The sequence below is a fragment of the Rhinolophus sinicus genome, linkage group LG03 (assembly GCF_036562045.2).
Source record: "Rhinolophus sinicus isolate RSC01 linkage group LG03, ASM3656204v1, whole genome shotgun sequence".
Taxonomy (NCBI): Eukaryota; Metazoa; Chordata; class Mammalia; order Chiroptera; family Rhinolophidae; genus Rhinolophus; species Rhinolophus sinicus.
In genome coordinates this window covers 194,771,583-194,791,714 of record NC_133753.1, presented here as the reverse complement: position 1 = coordinate 194,791,714, position 20,132 = coordinate 194,771,583, and the positions used below count along the sequence as shown (strand labels likewise).

Sequence of the window (20,132 nt, the reverse complement as noted above, 5' to 3'; positions counted from 1 at the left end):
AGGGTTCCAATTCCAAAGCGGTCTGTGCCTCCACTGTCTTCCTCCTCTGCCTTGAACCTTTGCAAACTTTTGTGGGTTTTGTTTGCTTTGTCATAGTTTAGAAGTTTCAAATTGGAACTCTTTGGGAACTCTTTGGGAAGAGTTGGGAACTCTTCTGCGAGTGGGACTGTGGTTTCTGATTTCCTCAAATGAGCATATGGTGTCTCTTAAAAATCCCAGAAGGCATTGTAGTTTGTAGAAAAGAGAGGGCTGGGTAAATACAGACCCTTGGGAATCCTTGTCACATTGTGAAACGCTGAATATACAGAGAAGCCTGATTTCCCATGTTCCGATTTCCCTTGGGTAGAAAGCACATGGGCTCCATCCTGTCTTCCTGGCCCCCAGAAGGATTTTGAAGCCCATTTCTCAGGTTTGTAGAACAGGAACTAGCATGTGTGGTTCCACTGGAAGTCCAAACCTTGTTGTACTTAAAGCAGCTCCTGTCATTGTGCCTAAGTAGCCATGTTTCTCATTTTCTAGTCCAAGGAACCCAGTCATGGGGGAGGGGAGCATAGGGTATATTTATGTGTTCCATTTGACTTTTTTTCTGTCTACTAAGTTGCTGTAGAAAAGAAACACAGAGCTGGAGGCTGAAAAAAATGGATCTTTAGAGCACTTAGCTGCCTTTGTGGGAATGTTCTGTTCTCATGCAGTGTCCCCACTTTCAGCACCAGGATAACCGGACCTCAATGTGGGGCCGTCGTCGTCCGTCCAGTGTTTCAGGGCCATCGGGATCCCACATCCACAGCAGGTGGCTCCTTCTATGTCTGACACCCACATACCAGATGCCTGGAGGTTCTTTTTAACTCTGTGTTGTCTCAAAGAGAGACTTTTAAGGCTGCAAATGAACTGGTGCCTGCCTCCTCCTCCTCGCAGAAGGCCTGTATTTTGCCAAGGTGGCCAGGAAGACAAGATTTGAAGACAGCTTGTCTTTCTAAACTTGAACCGTTAGGATTCATGAATGAGTCTCCCCCCAGTGGCCGGCCATAATCCTTGGCGCAGATGTAATGCTGGTAAAATTCAAAAAGGGATTCTTCCCATTCCAACATGCGGTTCTTTTTACTGTTTAGACGATGCTGTAAGGATTCGTTTTCAACTGTCAACATCCATATCTTAATGCACAGCCAGTCTAAGAAGTCTTTAAGTGTGCTTTCTAGTCTACCCTCCAAATTCACTCAAAAATTATGTATGTCACAAATGCTCCACTATGGTCACACAGAGAGTATTACTGCATCCTACCAGCTCGTTCCCTGGCCTCGTGGAAACCTACCAATTATGTGACGTTTTATTATGATTTGCATTTACTTATGGATTAAATACTGAGTTTATGAGAAAGTACTTAGTATCCCAGACTCCCCTTCTGGTCCCATATGTTAACCTTCTAAAAATGTAAATGCCAAGGGCAATATTGATGCTAAGAATATTGGTGTTAAATTCTCGGTATGAAGAGTTAACCTAAAATACTTTTATCAAGGAGGTTGGGATAAGGTAAGCCTGGCTGATGTTTCTCCACCAAGAGCTTGACCTTTGTTACCTTCTGTTAAACAAAAAAGTGAAACAGAGGATTTGATTTTTTAAAAAGTAGAGAAATACCTAAATGGGCAAAAAATAAGAGTGATAATGAAATGCAATTTTTTTCCTATTGATAAAAAAAAAAAAATCTCACAGATATTTGTTCAGTGACACATTTGGAGAAAAATGTCAGGAAATTTGTTGGTTATCATTGTTGCTGGGAGAAGTCCAGCCCGCCCCACCCCTGCCCTTCGTTCCCACCCCATCCCTGCCCCGGGGGCTCTCCCAGCACAGCTCCCCCCACCCCCTAGAGCCCACCTCCCCATTCTTGCCGTGTAGGTGAGCTTAGCAACTGCTTACCTTCCTAGCAATGTTTCCAGAAACTACACCAGCCCTAATGATGGGCCCTTCTTTGAGCATCGTGTGACTTAGGGCCAGTGTCACATAATTCAGCACTTGATTACGTAACAGCTCATGCACCTGCCCCTTGTCTGTAAGTGTGGCTGTGGTCTCCCCTTATATAAAGAGTAGGTTTCAGCCTTGCAGCGAACCCTGCAGAATGCTCCCCGTGTAAATGTGTTCAGTGAGCATGTGCTACTGATCACTACTGGACTTGTGCCATCATTTCTGTGACGTTCCTTCTAATTTCCTCCATGCATCTGGCTCTGTGTAGCTCGCACCTCTTGTCTCCCTAACACCACCATTCCCAGGCAGAGTCGGCGTGCCCTGAGATCCCATGTTAATCCTTCTTGAGATGGTCTCATGTGGGGACTGGATCTGCGTGTGAGTGAGTGAGTGGAGCAGTGGTGAGTTGGTGGCCGGAGGCCACTGCTGCCCTGAAATTCTTTCTTAGAGGCGGCATGATTCCTTGACTCTGACCTCAGTTGGAAATAATCTTCGAACCTTCCTAAACCAACTCTGCAGAGCCCACCTTTCCCACCATCTTCCCTAGTGCCTGTTGGTTGGGCTTCCTATCTGTATTCTTGTTGGTATTTTTTTAGATGGAAAGATCCTCAGTGAGTTTGCTTCAGCCCTATTTAGTTGATTGTACTACTTCAAGCACTTAAAATTTACGATTAATATTTAGTATCAGTGAGCTTGAAGGAATGTTGGGTTGCACCCACATAGAACCCCCTGCAGCACTGCTCATGCTCACACAGCCTCGACTTCTGGCTCGCAGCTCTGGGTTCAGCGCATCCTGGCCCAGCAGCCAGGGGCCCTCACTTGTCACATCTCCCTCGGCCCGTCTGCATCGATGTCTTCCTGAGCTACTAAGCTTCCTACAGTAGATGCCAGTTAGCATTTCAGAATCGTAAACACAAGGGCTGAGAGAGGACCTGGAGACAACCTTGCGCAGCCCCCGGTTTGTGGGTGGGGGACCCAAAAGTCATGTGCTTCAGTGAGTTTCCATTTCCAGACATTTCAAAGCAATTTCCCTCCACGAAAATTAATGCAGGAGGACTTGTAAGCACAGCTCTTGAAGATGGAAGTGGAGACTTCGGAGCAGGCTCATGAGTGTGATAACTCTAAGCCCTGCAAAGGTTTCCTGGCCTTGGGTTAGATCCTTTAGACTCAGCATAAAGGGCTTACAATGCGGGAGATCCCTGTAGATTATTCTGTATCTGACCTCACTGTAGTTTTCAAATAACAAATATTATGTTATATTAAAAATGACACTTATTCTGGTAGGCGTTCTGTGTACATTGGCTCGTTTGTCCTCACAAGAGGCCTTGGAAGGAAGGCGCATCCTACAACTAGTGAAACGGAAGCTTGCAGATGCTGCATAACTCACCCCGTAATGTACAGCAAGTAGGTGTGGAGCTAGAACTGGAGTCAGCCCTGACAGTCCTTACCACTCACTGGCGGCGGGTTCCAGAGTATCAGGCTGTGTGTGGAGACAGTCCCCAGCAGACGATGCCTGGACTAGGCAGGGATGTCCGTTCATGGTCACGGGCCGACGTGGCACTGAGGTTGCCGTGTGATGACTGCTGAGCGTCCATCACTCTAAAGCATATTGGTCAGTCAGGATAACCTCACATAGACCCTCATTCATATTCTCCTCTAGCCTGTGAGGTTAATGCAAAAGTAATTGCAGTGTTTGCAATTATTTTTAACCTTTTAAACCACAATTACTTTTGCACCAACCTAATAGTTTCCTAATATATGTCATCCAACTGTTGGCCCAGTTTATTTATTTATTTTAGTTTTATTTATGTTTTACTTTTTAAAAAAAAATTTATTAAATTTGTTGGAGTGACATTGGTTAGTAAGATTATATAGGATTCAAGTGTACAAGTCTGTAATACATCATCTATATCTCACATTGTGTGTTCACCACTCAGAATCAGTTCTCCTTCCATCACCATATATTTGATCCCCCTTACCCTCTTCTACCACCCCCCTCTCCCCTTACCCTCTGGTAACCACTAAATAGTTGTCTGTCTCTATCAGATTTTGTTTATTTGTTGTCTTATTCGTTTGTTGCTTTCAGTTTTATATCCCACATATGACTAAAGTCGTATGGTTCTCGAGTTTTTACATCTGACTTATTTCACTTAGCATGATAATCTCAAGTTCCATCCACGTTGTCACTAATGGCAGTATTTCATCTGTTCTTATGGCCGAGTAATATTCCATTGTATATATGTACCACATCTTCTTTATCCAATCATCTATTGAAGGACAGACACTTCAGTTGTGTTTCCATGGCTTGGCCACCATGAACAATGCTGCAGTGAACATAGGGGTACATATATCTTTACGGATAAATGTTTTCAGATTTTGGGGGTAGATACCCAGAATGGGGATTGCTGGGTCATATGGTAAGTCTATTCTTAATTTTCTGAGGAACCTCCATACTGTTTTCCATAGTGGCTGCACCAGTCTGCATTCCCACCAACAGTGTATGAGGGTTCCTTTTTCTCCACAGCCTCTCCAACACTTGTTATTACTTGTCTCATTGATGATAGCCATTCTGACTGGTGTGAGATGGTATCTCATTGGGGTTTTCATTTGCATTTCCCTAATGCAAATGAAGTTGAGCATCTTTTTATATATCTGCTGGCTGTGGTATTGGGAAAAGTATCTGTTCAGGTCATCTGCCTATTTTTTTTAATTGGATTGTTTCTTTTTTGTTGTTGTTGATTTATATGAGTTCTTTATATATTTTGAATATTAGCTCCTTATCAGAGGTGTTGTTTGCAAATTTCTTCTCCCATTTGGTTGGTTGCCTCTATGTTTTGTCGATAGTTTCTTTTGCTGTACAGAAGCTTTTCAGTTTGATATAGTCCCATTCATTTATTTTTGCTTTTACTTTCCTTTCCTTTGAGGTCAAATTCATAAAATCCTCTCTGAAGTGTCCATAAGTTTAGTATCTATGCTTCCTTCTATGCAGTTTATTGTTTCAGGTCTTACATTTAGGTCTTTGGTCCATTTGAGTTAATTTTTGTGTATGGTGACAGATAGCAGTCTAGTTTCATTCTTTTGCATGCGGTTTTCCAATTCTCCCAGCACCATTTACTGAAGATGCTTTGTTTTCTCCATTGTGTATATTTGGCTCCTTTGTAAAAGTGGATTCTGGGGAAAGCATAACTCCATATTAAAAGACATTTGGTAAAATGGACAGAAAAAAGTTAATTTATGCATGGATTTAGACTCTAACGTGTTCTAATAAGAAAGTACCCTTAATATTAATACTAAGCAAAATGTTTTCACATATACACATATAAGAGCCCTTCAAAGTGTTTTCATATATATGTTATTTCACAATCAAAACAACCCATTTTATTTCAGTGGAATCTAAGACATAGAATAAGAGATTCAAGTGCACATTTTCATTATAATCAGCAATAAAAATAAAAATAATTGTTAGAGTACTACTAATAATAATGTGTACATTTACTGCCAGATTTAACTTTCTAAACTACCTGAAGTGTGCTTACATCTGTGTAACAAATACAGCACATTGACTCTGACCAAAACTACCAGCAAAAAAAAAAAAAACACCCCAAAAAGCATCTTTTGAAGCAAGCATGTCACATACAGCAAATGAAAATGCTAGGAAATGTCAGAAGACATTTTTCTCTCAGAGTGGCAGTCTTGTGCTTTATACAGTGGAGATAATATGATACCAGCCCACCGACCTTGTTCCAGGCTGAGATGAAAGCGCAAATACAGAGATCATCCTGGGGAAGGAAAATAGGTCACACACCAGCTGATAGAAAAGCCTTCTGCTCCACAGGAGTGTTTCTCCTTGAAGTCGATTTTCTCTAATGTCAATATAACTACCAGCTTTCTCTTGGTTAGTATTTTCCCAGTGTCCCTTTTTCCGTCTTGTTATTCAGCTTTTCCTTGTCCTTATGTAAGTTTTACGTGTGTGTCTGGTAAGCCTCATCCAGCTGTATGTTATTTTCTCTGATCAAAAAATCTCTCTCTTTTACCTGACAAGTGTCATACATTTATGTGTATTATAATTACTGATGCAACCTTATTTTGCTCTTTTTATTCATCACGTATCTTCTTTGCTTCTACTTATTTTCCTCCCCTCCTGCCTTCTCTTAGACCAACGGAGTTTATTTATTCCCCCTTTACCCCTTCCAGTGACTCGAAAGTTATGCAGCCTCGTGTTTTCTTTTAGTGATTAACTTAAAATGTGTAACACATGCACAAGACTAACAGAGACCGTTACTACTCACACCTTTATCTTCTTGTTGAAAAACACAGGGACCAAGCTCTAAATGAGATCATCCTTTTCCAGCTTCTCTCTTTTTCAAATAAAAATCCCAAGAGTTATGCTGAAGGTGTGATAAGAATTGAGGAAATAACCCATAAAACAATACAGAAAGACAAAAAGTGTTTAAATTTCCCTAAACTTAGACTGCTTTGATTATTCATCATCATGTATTCTTATCATTTACCAATTTCTTACCATTCTTCAGGAGCACCATTCTTTCCTCTAGGACTCAGTGTCCATATTCCCGAAGGACTGTTCCTTTTGTAATCTTTGCAGTGAGAGTCTGTACATTATATGCCCACTCAGCTTTTGTATTTAAAAAAGTCTTTTTTCCTCATGGAGTAACAATAATTTGTAATGATTTTTCTAACATTTGAAAAACATGAGTCTATATTTTCTTGTACTTTCTTATGCTGAGGAGAAAGCTACCATCTAATTGTTGTTCGGGGGTAGACAGCAGGTATTTTTCTCTCTGATTGGTTTTGTAGGACTTGTTCTTTGTCTGTTGTGGGCAATAGACGCCTTGTGTTAAGGTGTTGGTGCACTTTCATTTCTCCTCTTTGGGACTCAGTGTGTCACCTCACCCACCGAGCTCATGTGCTGCTCCAGCTCCACAAAATGCTTGCTCCATGTCTGCTTGTTGTTTTGCCACTTTCCTGGTCTTTCTGTTCTATTTTTCTCAAACTTTCACTGCAAGTATGTCAAATCTTTTTATTATACCTTTTGTGCCTGAATGTTGCTTTCATATTTTTCATCTCTTTACCTTTCTGTGCTGTTTTATGGGTGATTTCTTTACAGCTATCTTATCCTCTCGCTATAGAATAACGCTTGAGTTTTGAGCATCCGTATTCACAGTTTCATCTCCAGCAAGTGTATGTGGCTCATTTTAAAAATAAGCTTGTTATTTTCTCTTAACTGCTCATTCATTATGGACTCTATCTTTATTACTTTAATCTTATTTTATAGGCTATTTGAGATTGATACAATATTTGCAGATCTTATGCTAATTCTACTGTTATGTCTGTTGATGTTTCCTTGTAAGGTCCATTCTGTTAGCTAGTTTGCAATTTTTTTTATTATTATTACTGTGAAGTCATGTTCAGTGGGAACAGCTTCTCCATACCCTGTACTCCGTGATATAAAGTATCATTTATAAGCAGTGTTTTTCTTGCTGCTGCCAGAGCCCCAAGGATTTCCTCTGGTCTTGTTTTTTGTTGCTATTGTTGTTTTTTATCTGATTAATAACTCCTAAACTGGGGATTCTCATTATGAAGCAGAGCATGTAATTTCAAACCCAACACCCATATTGGGAATTTGGATTTATTGTTGCAGGTTTGTTGTTACTTCCCCGAACTAGTGCATGGACTTCCAGACTTCTTTACATGACAGGAGCAACCATTGGAGCTTTCTGGTTTTACTCAGGGATCTGGGTCCCAGCTGCCCACCTTTTGCAGGCTCAAGGCAGCATCTTCTTCCCCATGACATTGAAAGTCCACCTCCAGGTGTCGTAGCCCATGTCCTGTCCCAGGACACCTGTGAGCCAACCACACAGCCTCAGTCCCTCTAGCACTCAGCCCCTTCTTTCTTCTGGCCCTTGGGAATTTCTCTTGGGGTTTAACCATTAACATAGTGAATGTATTAAGTAAGCATACATTCATTTTCTACCATTTGCCAAACACTGCGCTGCTTCTGCGACTACAAAGACCACTGTCCTCCGGCTCTTCACGTGGCCAGAGACAGCATTTCAGCAAAGACAATGCAATACACTCAGGCTGTGAGGGCCGTGCCCTGGATGAGTGGCCCAGACATGTGCCCCCCCACCCCCTGGGGTGCACAAGGTAAACAGATTCATTTTGTAAAATATGATTGACTGAAATGAAGTCTTTCTGTAGGAAACTCAAGTACAATTAAACACTCAAAGCACACATGGCAGGCTCTGTGACACGAACTGTTAAAGTCGTTACTGCTGCCGTTCAAAAAGACAGTCCTTGGGCAATTAAAATGCCAATGTAGACGTTCTTTCAGCCAAATACACAAAAGTGCATGTTTATATGATAAAGTTAACCACATCTTTCAGGCACGATTTTAAGATGTTTTGTTTTTTAAATAATAAATGTTTGCTACTCAGTCACTTTGAATATTTATAACTTTCCTGAATGTTTTCCATTTTACTAAATTTTCACTTAATATAGGCATCAACTTCTACTCAGGTATCTAATTTTATTTTTTAAATGGAAACTCATGAAATTGTGAATGCAACCTGCTTTTATTATTATTATATTACATTATGAGGCATTTTTGAGTGAGAATCTACTACCAGTTGTTTTTAGTGCAAAGCACTAAAAAAGAAAAATGGAAAGAAGGAAGGAAAGGAGGAAAGAGGAAGGAAGGAAGGAAGGAAGGAAGGAAGGAAGGAAGGAAGGAAGGAGGAGGAGGAGGAGGAGGGGAGGGAGGAAGGAAGGAAGGAAGGAAGGAAGGAAGGAAGGAAGGAAGGAAGGAAGGAAGGGAAGGAAGGAAGGAAAGAAAGGAAGAAAGGAAAGGAGGGAGGGAGGGAAAATATTTCTAGCAAACCACTCTGCTCGTTGTCCCCAGACCCAACTCCATGATAGGGTTTTAATATAAATGTGTATCTTTCTCCTTTTATATCTCCCACTGCATTTAGCACCAATTCTGTATTTGTCAGTGGGTGGATGTGGCATTAACAGCCCAGAGCATTTCTAGAAGGTCCACAGTGAACTCTCTGTAAGAGGTAATCACAAGACACAGTGAGACCACTGATGATCAGGAAAGGGAGGAAACAGATTTAGGTGAAATTATGCCAGGAATTAAACCCAACTGGCGTGACTAACCTCGGCGCATAGGAGTCATTGTCTCATTTTCATAGGAAAAGCATCATCTGAATAAATACCAAACATTCTTTGAGATATTATCACTTATGTTTCATTAGGTTGATATTCATTTTGATAAACTTATTTTTCCATCAGGGACTTTATTTGAATACTTCCCCTGAAACAGAATAAACTGAAGTAAATTATCATGTCAAGAACCAAGTGGTAATTTTTATTCAGAGTTTCCAATAGAGTCAGTGTTCTCATTTGTCCTTCGTCAGACACTTTCAGTTTTAAGATCTTAGTCTGTTTTCCCCATCATTGTTTTCCTCTGTTCCCCTAACGTCTTTATCTCCCTGCCCTTCTTCTGTCACTGTCACTGTAGTTCAGGAGGCACATCTCTTATCATCTTCTTCTGTTTCTTTGTCCACGCCAACGGCAGTGTTTACCAGTCTTCATAGGGCAGCAGAGTTTTATTTACTTTGCCTCAACTTGGTGACAAGGATGAAAAGATAAGGAGGCAGCCTGCCCCTCTGATCTTGGGAACGATGCAAGTTTGGCACGATAAGTTTAAAGATGCTTCTGTGGGGAGACTTTGAGGTAAACATGCAGACTAGCAGGAGAATGAATCCACCCTATTGCATCTGAACACAGTGTGTGCCAAACCCACGGGTCTTTAGAGACGTGCTCCGAGGCTTTTCTTTCTGGGGTGAATCAGAGTATGACACCTTTCCTGGCCCGCCTTCCACGTGTTCAGGAGGCCCCTGTAGACAGTAGTTCCTAGGGCCACCAATTTGTAATTTTGCCCACCGTGGTGCAGGAGCAGAAAACTATTCACAGGTGTGTCTGCGCACACCTGTGTCAGTAAGTCACTAACCTCTGCTCAGAGTGCAGCATGTTTCTATCAGACAGTCTCTTTGGCAAGATCATCGTCATGTGTCGTTCTAACGTTTTAAACAAAGGGACTCTTTTTATTTCATAATTTCAGTAAGTCTGTGTAATAACTGGGTAATATTTTACCTAATTGACTGTGGTATGGAATCTGAGCGAGACTGAAATTTCTCCTAAAGTAGTAGAGTTTTGAATTTTCTGCTCTTAACAGTTTTGTTATCGTATCTATTGATAATTATTTCTGTGTACAGACACAGCACATCAATTTTAACCATTTTCTCTTCTGTGAAAGCACTAAACCCAGTGGACTAGGGTGCAAATACATATTGTCTTAATTTCCCAGAATCAAACCAGATGCTGTCATCTCCTAATGGGACCTGAGCTGGGTGACTATGACAACCTATTTGAACCTCTGATCTTTGTACTTTATTATAGTTTCTCCTCCAGGTAGACACCTGATTAGGATTGTGGCATTAATATTATTAGGAGTAGCATTCTCAGCGAGGGGGGGGGGGTCCTCCAGCTATGTGACCCTGCAAGCTACTGCGTACTCCGAGCATCAAAGAGCATCTTACTGCCTCCACCAACCCCCATCCAAACCCTGCTCTTGGGAAGAAAGCAAAGGCACAAATCTGGCCCCTGCCACGTTGCTGGTAGAGAAAATGCACTGAACCCTCCCCCGCTTCCAGGGAACCTTCTGCCACCAGCCAGCAGTCGGTTCCTGGCCACCCAGGAGCTCAGAGCCCAGGGCAGCACTGACTCTGGTTCAGGCTCTGGGAGAAACCAGAGAATGACCTGGAGAATCAGAGAGGTTGGTTAACTTGCAGAAAGTCTCACAGCTGTGTGGCTTTGATCCTGGACCACTGGGCTGGTTCTTTACTCTTCTAACCACCTCTCATCCTGTATTACAGAACCTGATTTAATTATCGTATTGACATTTAGTATATTGCAATGCTTATATTTTTAAGAATAAAGTAGGTACACACACACACACACACACACACATATATATATATATACATATATATATGTGTATATATATATATATATATATATATATATATATATATATATATATACCTGTTTCCTCGAAAATAAGACCTAGCTGGACAATATGCTCTAATATGTCTTTTGGAGCAAAAATTAATATAAGATCCAGTATTATATTATATTATATTATATTATATTATATTATATTATATTATATTATACCAGGTCTTATAATAAAATAAGATCGGTCTTACATTAATTTTTGCTCCAAAAGACGCATTAGAGCTGATTGTCTGGCTAGGTCTTATTTTTGGGGAAACATGATATATACACATATATACATATATATGTGTAAGTATTTTAAAAATAAAGCAGAAAGAAAATTTGAGAGAAGTAGAGAAATAAAAATGCTGTGTATCACTGCTAGTAAGGGGGATTCTCTATTTGGGTTTCGTTGTGATCACACCGCTTTTACCATTATATTAACTCTGTAGTATCTGACAGTTGTAGTCTTATGATTAGCTACGTATCAATCTCTTTTCTACAGAAATCGGCTGAATTTATGATAACTGCTTCATGAAAGCTGTGATCTGAGGCCTAGTACATTCCACAGAATGGTTTAATAACTGACATTTTTTTCTTTACCAGAAGATTGTTTTAAACATAATTTCAGGTCTCTTTTAAAGGACGTACAAGTGCACCCTACATTTATCATAGATGTTTAATGAATTTGTTCTTAGTTTGTAACAATGATGCCAACATACTTTTTAACAAGGTCTGTGACCTGGTGAAGGCCCCCAGTGGAGGCAGACTCTACTTGTTAATCTGTGAATAAAATGGGTGCATCTTGTGGTTTTGAATGTCATTAAGAAACGTGAGAGGATACATAAAATAACAGTGCATTTCTCTTTCTTTCTTTGTCTTCCTAGCAATGCAGCAAAAAGGCCTCCGCCTCTCTCCTGTGGCTTTTGAAATCATCAGGCATCATCGCGAACCGCCCATGGCCAAGGGTCTCCCTCACGGTTATCACCACGGCCATCATTCTAACCATGGCCGTGTTCAACATGGTGAGTCAGGGGTGCTGGCAGGCAGGGCCTTCTTCACTCCCGATGCCTGTCTTAGTGGAATTTGGGAACCATGCACATAGCTCCTTTGGCGACACTGATCACTGCCTATTAAATTCAACATCCAACCACTGCAGAAGCAGCCTCACTAATTAAAAGGATGCTTTCTGCAGAAGCCACCTGAGAGAGGCAGTTTCCTCCAGCCATTTCCCACCATCTGGCTCCTGTGGCTCCTGGTGACAGAAATGACATCGAATGGCAGCGGCATAATCGCCTAGGGGTAACAGAACTATCAAATGCAGGCGAGTGCAGCGGGAGAGCTGTCCTACTCTCAGAAGGTCTGACTTCAAACCTTAGCTCCCGCCTTACCAGCTGTGTGATTTTGGAGAGTTTTCATTAAACTTCCACAGGTTCCGTTTCCACCTCTCAGAAATGAGAACTGACAGTTCTCTGCCAAGGTGGATGAAGTGAGCTGATGTCCCTGCCCCACTTAGGATGGCACCAGGCATTTTGTAAATAGTAAACCAGGGGTCGCTCTTACTATATCGATATTATCATTACCTGTAGATTCTTAAAAATAGGCTCATAGGTCATCAGTGCACATGAAGACGTGTCCTTTTCATTATTCTGGCTTCACCACCGTCAACCAGAAGGCATCACGACATTTCATATGGATTCTTCATGAGTTGGTGGAACTGTGGAGTGTAATGAGGTACAGTTCTTGTCTTCCTGAAGCATAAAATCAGGTCTAGAAGATAGAGCATATATATTAACTGATAAGGCATAGTTTTCATAAATGAGACAGCATTTATTCAGCCAAAAAATATCTACTGAGCATAAACATGTGTCTGGTACATTGTTCGATGCTCAGAACCCAAAGATAGTCCTCTGGCTTCCAGGCATGCACAGAGTCTAGGAGACAGACAGCTGGTGAGTCCATTGTAAAGTCTGAGGGCCACAGGAGCAGCAAGCAGAGAGGTGGCAGGGAGAAGGGACAGCAGGGCCTGCTGGACGGACTTGTCGAGGATGGTAGGAGGAGGGGTTCAGGAGATGGTGGACGAAAGATGAGCAGTGGGAAGACATTTGGCATCTAGGACTAGAAACAGGGCAAACATTCATATTAAGAAGTGACAGATAAGGCTGAAGCAGTACTGAGGACCGTGAATGTTTACTTGGGATCCATCCTCAATAGTGTACTCTAGAGCGGTTCATGCCTCCTGACACGGCTGGAGATTCAGGGGAGGGTGATTCCAGCGGGAAGCTGGATGGACGGGGTGCCAGCTGCCACGGCTGGAGACCTCTTCACCTACTTCACCCTGCCCAGATGTCTGTCTTAGAACACCTGGAAAGGGAATGTCAGACAGAAGCCACAGCGTGTCCTCCTCCTACCACTTCCTACCCTGTCAGATGTGTGTGTGTAGATTCCTGTGTCTTCCCACGTGGTCGGCTGGAGGACGGCATGCTGGTTTGCCCCACCTCACCTGACTGCATGCCCCAACTCTCCCTGAGCACCCCTGAAAAAGGACATGAGGCCCAGCCCTACTGTGGGCCTCCCCAGGGACAGATGTGAACACAAGCTCTCCTTTCTCCAACTGTGTCATCTCAAAGGTCAGCTCAGGAAGGAGGCTTGCCCCTGGAGGAAGTTAGGACCGATGGTGCCTGCGGGGAGAGGGCTCAGCAGTCAAGGCCATGCAGCCAGCACTCTACCCTAGGAGCCCCTGGCCCTTGGTTTTGCCTTCCTGTGTAGAGCTGTCTTGATGTGTCAAGTGCACTGTGAGGTCTCCACTGACCTGGGCCTCTTCTAGCTCCTCTGTAAATTTAGGGAGTGATTGTAAGCTAATGTCCCCTCCTGATCAGACACAGCACCCAAGGCCGGTCTTCCTACCGCAGGAATGATGAATCCCCCCTCCGGGAGTGGGGGCCTGTCTTCTAGGTCTCAGGCGTACCTGGACCATGACATTGTTTATTTCCAACAAGCCCTCAATCAAAACTGAGTGGGGAACAGCTGGGAAACAGTGCCATGTCTACACAACAAGTATTTCCTGCTCTAGAGGGATGTTAAAATGCAAGGGCTCAAGTGGAGATTTGCATCGGTCAGCTTGAGGCATGTGCTTGTCAGGGGCCCAGACTGATCTGCTGTGTGCTTTCTGTGTGACGACCCAACGGGGTTTTCAAGGTGGCCCCAGAGCTGTCATCAGCATGGGGGAGGGGGAACCTGAGTGAGGGACTTAAGACTGAGACAGGAAGGGCTTTCCCGGACATCCGGCAGCATGTGTATTACCAACCATTAGGACACTGAACTTCCTGCCCAGTAGTGTTATGGTTCTTGTCAGGCTGTGGAAGCATCACAGGGAGGGAGATGCACAGAGAGGCAAATGGCAGGGGCGAGAGCCTGTAGAAACATGAGTGTGTTTCCTAAACTGCATTCCTCGTGCTGGTCCTGGGAACATGCATGTGTGCAGTCGTGCCCACCCTGCTCCCAGATCCAGCCCTCCAGGAGTGATGCCCAGCTCTGTGAGGAGTTTTGGACATTAAAGCTGCAAGACGGAGACAGCTGGGTCAGAAGTCAGCTCCACCATGAAGAGTCGGGGCAGAACACTCTGGAAGGCTAACAGGATGGCCTAGCTGGAGTTCTGAGAGGTTCTAACAGCCACAACGTGTCCGGTTGCCTGAACGAGGCGTGACGGCCACAGCACCCTTATAATCAAGGCTCCTCATCCCTCAAGGTGTGTTCGCTCACCTGTGCAGGCACAGAGACGATAAAACACACTCCCTAAGAGTTGACCTCCTCCGTCAGCAGCACCTACAAGTTATGGGAACCATTTCACAAGCCATCCACACACTTAAGAGAATGTTTTCTTTCTTTCTTTCTTTCTTTTTCTCTTGTGTCTTAGGAACACGCTTTCCGTATAAGGACTGGTGATTTAATAGTTACTAAATGAAAGAATGATTGGGTGAATGGGTACGCACATGACCCTTTGAAAGAGAAACGATTTATTTCTATAAAGTCCAGTTTGACCTTATAAAACTAGGATTTATCACCTAATTTTTAAAAGACAGAATCTAAATGGGACACAAATCTGATTTGGAAGCTAATTGTATTTCATGTAGGATAAGTAGTGATGATGAGCAAGCAGTTAGGTCACTGTCTAAACGTTTGACGAGGTGAACATTTAGGTGACTTTTTTCCACTGTAACAGTGATCCCTTTGGGGAGAAGAAATGCATCTTGAGTACCAGAAAAAGTCTTCCAGAGTCACTTTCCTTCCTCACAAAGAAAGGCGTTCATCCCTAAGTGAGGAATGTGGGAGACAGGGTAAAACTGATGGATGACCTCGAGGAAGGGGAAATAAGGCTCCACCTGCATGCGGACCTCCTGTCTGGGGCAGCAGAGGCAGTGGGAAGCGACAAGCTGGTTCCTTCTCCTGTGTCTCGTGATGGAGAAAGAGGAGACTCACAGCGCTCAAGCAGATGTCGGCCCCACCGGTGCAGGAGAAATGGCGTTTTCCTTAACACCTGAGGCCCGGAAATTAGTGGTTCTTTTCCATCAGATGCTCCTGTTGCATTTATTTCAAAGAAGCCTCATAAAACAGTATAACAGCCAACACTGGGTGCAGAAAGGGAATGATTTCCCGCCTACTAGGGAATAACCGTGGAGCTTTCTTATGGTTTCTGACTAATCACAGAAGGGAAAGCCTTGTTCGTCAGGCTGTGGCCTCTGCTCACATCCGGGGATTTACAGAGCGTGCCCTGCAGCTGCTCGGATCCCGTCCTCTTGAGTTATGAGTGTGTGCGGCAGATGTGAGGTCCCGTGTCCCCTGCCACACCACGCAGTGGCGCTGTCACCCGATGGTGTGGAGGCAGATTCAGGGCCGGTCAGAACTGAGATCAGCAGGGTGCCGTGCAAGGGAAGTGGGCCCCCAGGTCCCTCACTCCCATTCGGGGAAGACGACACCCACATTTTCACAGCACTGACAGGTCAACAGGAATGACCGATCCTTTTAAACATCTAATTACGTGCTGATGAAAATGACAAAGCGTTTAGGTCAGTTTGAATTGAAATGAATTCTGAGGTTCTAACCGGACATTTTAAACACCTCATGTTCACCCATGTGACACCAAACACCCCAGTAAAAAGTGGAGGAAAAGTTATCCAGACTTTTGTCAACTGCGGGGTTTGGGCTGTCAAATTGCCAATGACCTGCATGTTTTGTTCCATGTTCGTGTCCATCTGACTGTTTAGAGTCATGCATGAGAAGCTTGAATTCTCTGCCCCCTTGACAGTGTCATCATGTGGTTTCCCTCTTCATTTTGCAACCTCGCCTGAGCAACTGCCCAGAGGACACTATGCCCAGTGTGGCTCTGTGAGGCCCAGTGCAGGGAGTCTGCCGCAGTTACTGGGGGTCCGTGTAGGCTTCTAAATGTGCTGATGTCATCAGGCAGAGAGCACGGTATTAAGTCGCATGTTCAAAATTTAACACTGTTTGAAAAATATGATTCTGAGATGTTTTACATTGCCTGCGAAGGGTAAAATTGGGAAATAAAGCTACAAATATGCAGTGTTCATTAGGATTTTATTAGGATATCGTGTCTAAGATGAGGATATCATTTCCGCAATTATGACAAAGTTTGTAGAATATTACGATGGGTCCGGAGAGGACCCCAAATAATTCTGATTATTAGAAATTCAATCTGTGGCACTTAAACCTGGAAGGGAGAGGAATGAGGGAGTAGTAGCTCTCGAATATGTGCCTGGCTACATAGGGGATGACATGAGTTTCTTATTTTATTGTATTTTTTTCCAGAAATGATGTTCTATTCATTCACCGAGAAAAGGGGAGGTTAGGCCTTCTTGAACAATTTTCTCCAATCTCCCAAAACTCCCTCTTCATTTTTTCCAAAATAACACCACACTGAGAACACATTTATACAAAACCACGTATTATTCCCCCTCACAAAAATCGAGTGTCTGTATTATAGGAACAAAAACAGATCCAAGACATGAAAAGAAAAAGTCACCACTAAAACTGAAACGTAACAGTGTTAAGGATTCAGGTATTCTGTAGAATTATTACCAGCAAAGTAGAAATATTTCCGCCTGGATCTTTTACACTTGAAAGTGATCACGTTGACGATCTGAGGTTCCAAGGAACCGTAGTGTGAACCAGAATTCCATTTTCCTTCGAAGTTCAGTGGGAAAGGTAAGTAGTTAGAATGAGTTTCGTTCAGGAAAGAGCAGCAGGAAGTAGGGAAAACCCTGGCCATTGTCAAAAGGCACTGAGGTCTTTCTGGAGGCAAATGCATTAGAAAAAACTCCAGTAGGAACAAGCTCATTTCCACTCTAAGAGCCCAGGGCAAACACAAAACGAATAAGGTCTCTTTGGTTCCAGCTCTGATGGCGACCAGGGCCTCCTGGTGAGAGAGGACACCTGAGGATGAGAAAGGCTCCTCTTAACTGTGCTTTTCTTTTGTTATTTTTAAAGTGACCAAGAAGACAGAATGGGGGAACTGATTCAAAATTGTAGTGTGACGCCACATAGAAGGAAGTTTCTAGATTTTACAGGTAGTTAACAAGTGCTAGGAAAAGCAGCCAAAGGCGGTTGCGGAAGTTTTGTTAGGTCTGGGGATAGAAGTTCTTACTGTTTTTCAAACTCAAACCATCATATTTCTTGTACAGCCTCCTTACAAGACAAAGTTTTCACAGGATATGTGTCTACTCATTGTGCAGCAAGAATTTATTTTCTCTATGAGGTGATATAATCAGGAAGTTTTTGCAAACAAAAACTCATAGACACAGACAACAGTTTAGTGATTACTAGAGGGTAAAGGGGGTGGGGGGGAGGTAGAGGAGGGTTAAAGGGATCCAATATATGGTGATGGAAGGACCTGAGTCTGGGGATGAACACACAATGCGATATATAGATGAAGTATTATAGAATTATACACTCGAAATCTATGTAACTTTACTAACCAATGTTTTTGTTTTTGTTTTTCCTGATATGACTTTTTCAAAGAATTAGCATATTTACAGTTCAACCAGGGGTTGTGACTTTTTTGATAAATTCTTTGGTAGTAAATAAAGAAATCTACACTTCTTTGATTTTTTTTTCTTTTTTTTTAAGGAGGGCACAGCTCACAGTGGCCCATGCGGGGATCGAACTGGCAACCTTGGTGTTATTAGCACCACGCTCTAACCAACTGAGCTAACCGGCCACCCCAATTTCTTTGATCTTTTAAATCAGTGTTTTGATTTTACCATGTGATAGAGTGGGTAGAATCACGGTATCCAGTATCATTCTTGGAATCTGAGAGGAAATATTCCCAAGAATATAGTAAATAAATGCCTCCTTATCTATCTAAGTAAATCGGTGTCAGTGTTTGGCATGAACTCTGCCATCAATGGAAATAAACAAAAGGAAGGAAGCAAGCAAAAACAACCATAGAAACCGTACAGGCAAGCTTTACTTTGTGACCCTTGAGTGTGTATGGCTAACCTGTGCAGGAAGCACAACCTACTTTTATGGCTGAGATGAATTTCTTTCAGTAAAAGGGCCCTGGCCCAAGTGGTTCTCTGTTTTGTCTTTATTGACAGTTCCTCTGATCCTGAGCCACAGTACAGAAAGTGTCGGACCCTCCGTCACTTGTCACAACGGGCTGTGCAATAGCTTCTCTAGAAAAGACAGAGACACAGATAGAGGATTTAGATTCTCCTACCTTACTAACAGGTGGACTGTCCTTCTGGGTGACCATTACAGAAGACCTAATCACCTATTTTCTCAAGATTACGTTTTTTCGTTGTTGTTTTTGTTTTGTTTTGTTTTTTGTTTTTGTTTTTTAAGTAGGACCCCTTTCCAACAGTCCTAAGAGCATCATCCTCTCAATTTTAAACCCTCGTGACCCTGAGCGGCCAAGCACTCACAAATAATAGACAGAAATGTTGATACTGGTTATTACATTATGCCGATAAAACTGTTTTTCTCTTAAAACCAAAAACTCATAAAACTCCACAGACTCATTTAATGCTTGGACCAAGATGGTGAAGACTCTGCAGACACACTGCAGGCTCTGCTTTCAGGGCAGGGAGTGGAGTGTCTGTGTGCCAGGTGACTGCCTCAGTCATTCTAACGAAGAAGCCTTCTGCCCTGTGCTTTGTCATTTTAATCTAATATTTAACGGAGGTGCTTCTGTGTTCCCAAACACCAATCCAGCAGTTCTGGAATTCACTACGAAGTGTGTAGCACAACAATCAATAGTCATGTGCTTATTCGGGAGACATTCTCAAAGCTTCTAAAAGGAGGAGATGAAACTGTTCGCATTGCCCATGTGACCCTGCTTACCAGCCAGAAGGAGCAGGTCTCTGATCATCTTAGCACCCCCCTTCTAACTCTTCAGTCTCCTTTGCGCTACTTCATTGAAAAATAAACATTTTCTTTGCAGTTTTTCCTGAGCGACTCAGAGGAAACAATCCCTCCAACTGCCAACACATCCAGCACAAATCTTTCTGCCTCCAGTAACCAGGCAGCGATTCTGCGGGCACAAAACTTGTTTTTCCTTCCGGTAAGAAAGCTTGTTTTTCTTTCCTTTCTGTATGCTACTAGTCCATTGAAGGGTATAGCCTCCCCTTTCTCATCTGTTCTAGACGTCCCTTTTCTTCTTTGGTGCCAATACCTGAGTAGGTTCGCAGCAGTTAAAAAATGCCAGCCTTTGACGAGAGATGTCTGGCTGACTGGCACCAGTTAGGTGCCATGTGCAAACTTGGTGTTATTTTAATGCTCTCACAGACAACTCTTGCCCTGTTCTCTTAACTGCTACATTATCCCAGCATTTGACGTTTCAATTATATGTCTGAATTTCTGGGTTTGTTGCTCGTAGATTTTGCTAATTGTTCCAGTGAATTGGTGTTAGCTCCCTGACACTGTGATGGCAGGACCACATTTTGGATTCCTGCTTCTCCTTTGAGTGCAAATACTGTCCCATGATAATATCCTCAGTAATCGTCACTGACTCGTTGTAACCAATGTCCCAACAGGCCTAGATTGAAATTTCAAAAATTACTAACACATCAGTCTTTTAAGTG

At 42.8% G+C, this 20,132-nt stretch overlaps 1 protein-coding gene across 1 annotated transcript in view; it reads left to right on the top strand.

Annotated features, from left to right (window-relative positions):
* Nucleotides 1–20,132, top strand: part of ADCY2 (adenylate cyclase 2) — a 348,589-nt gene that overhangs the window by 285,880 nt on the left and 42,577 nt on the right. The window contains exons 16-17 of the mRNA XM_074329098.1: nt 11,922–12,059; nt 19,493–19,612. Coding sequence (XP_074185199.1) covers nt 11,922–12,059; nt 19,493–19,612 — 258 coding nt within the window. The remainder of the gene's footprint in view (nt 1–11,921; nt 12,060–19,492; nt 19,613–20,132) is intronic.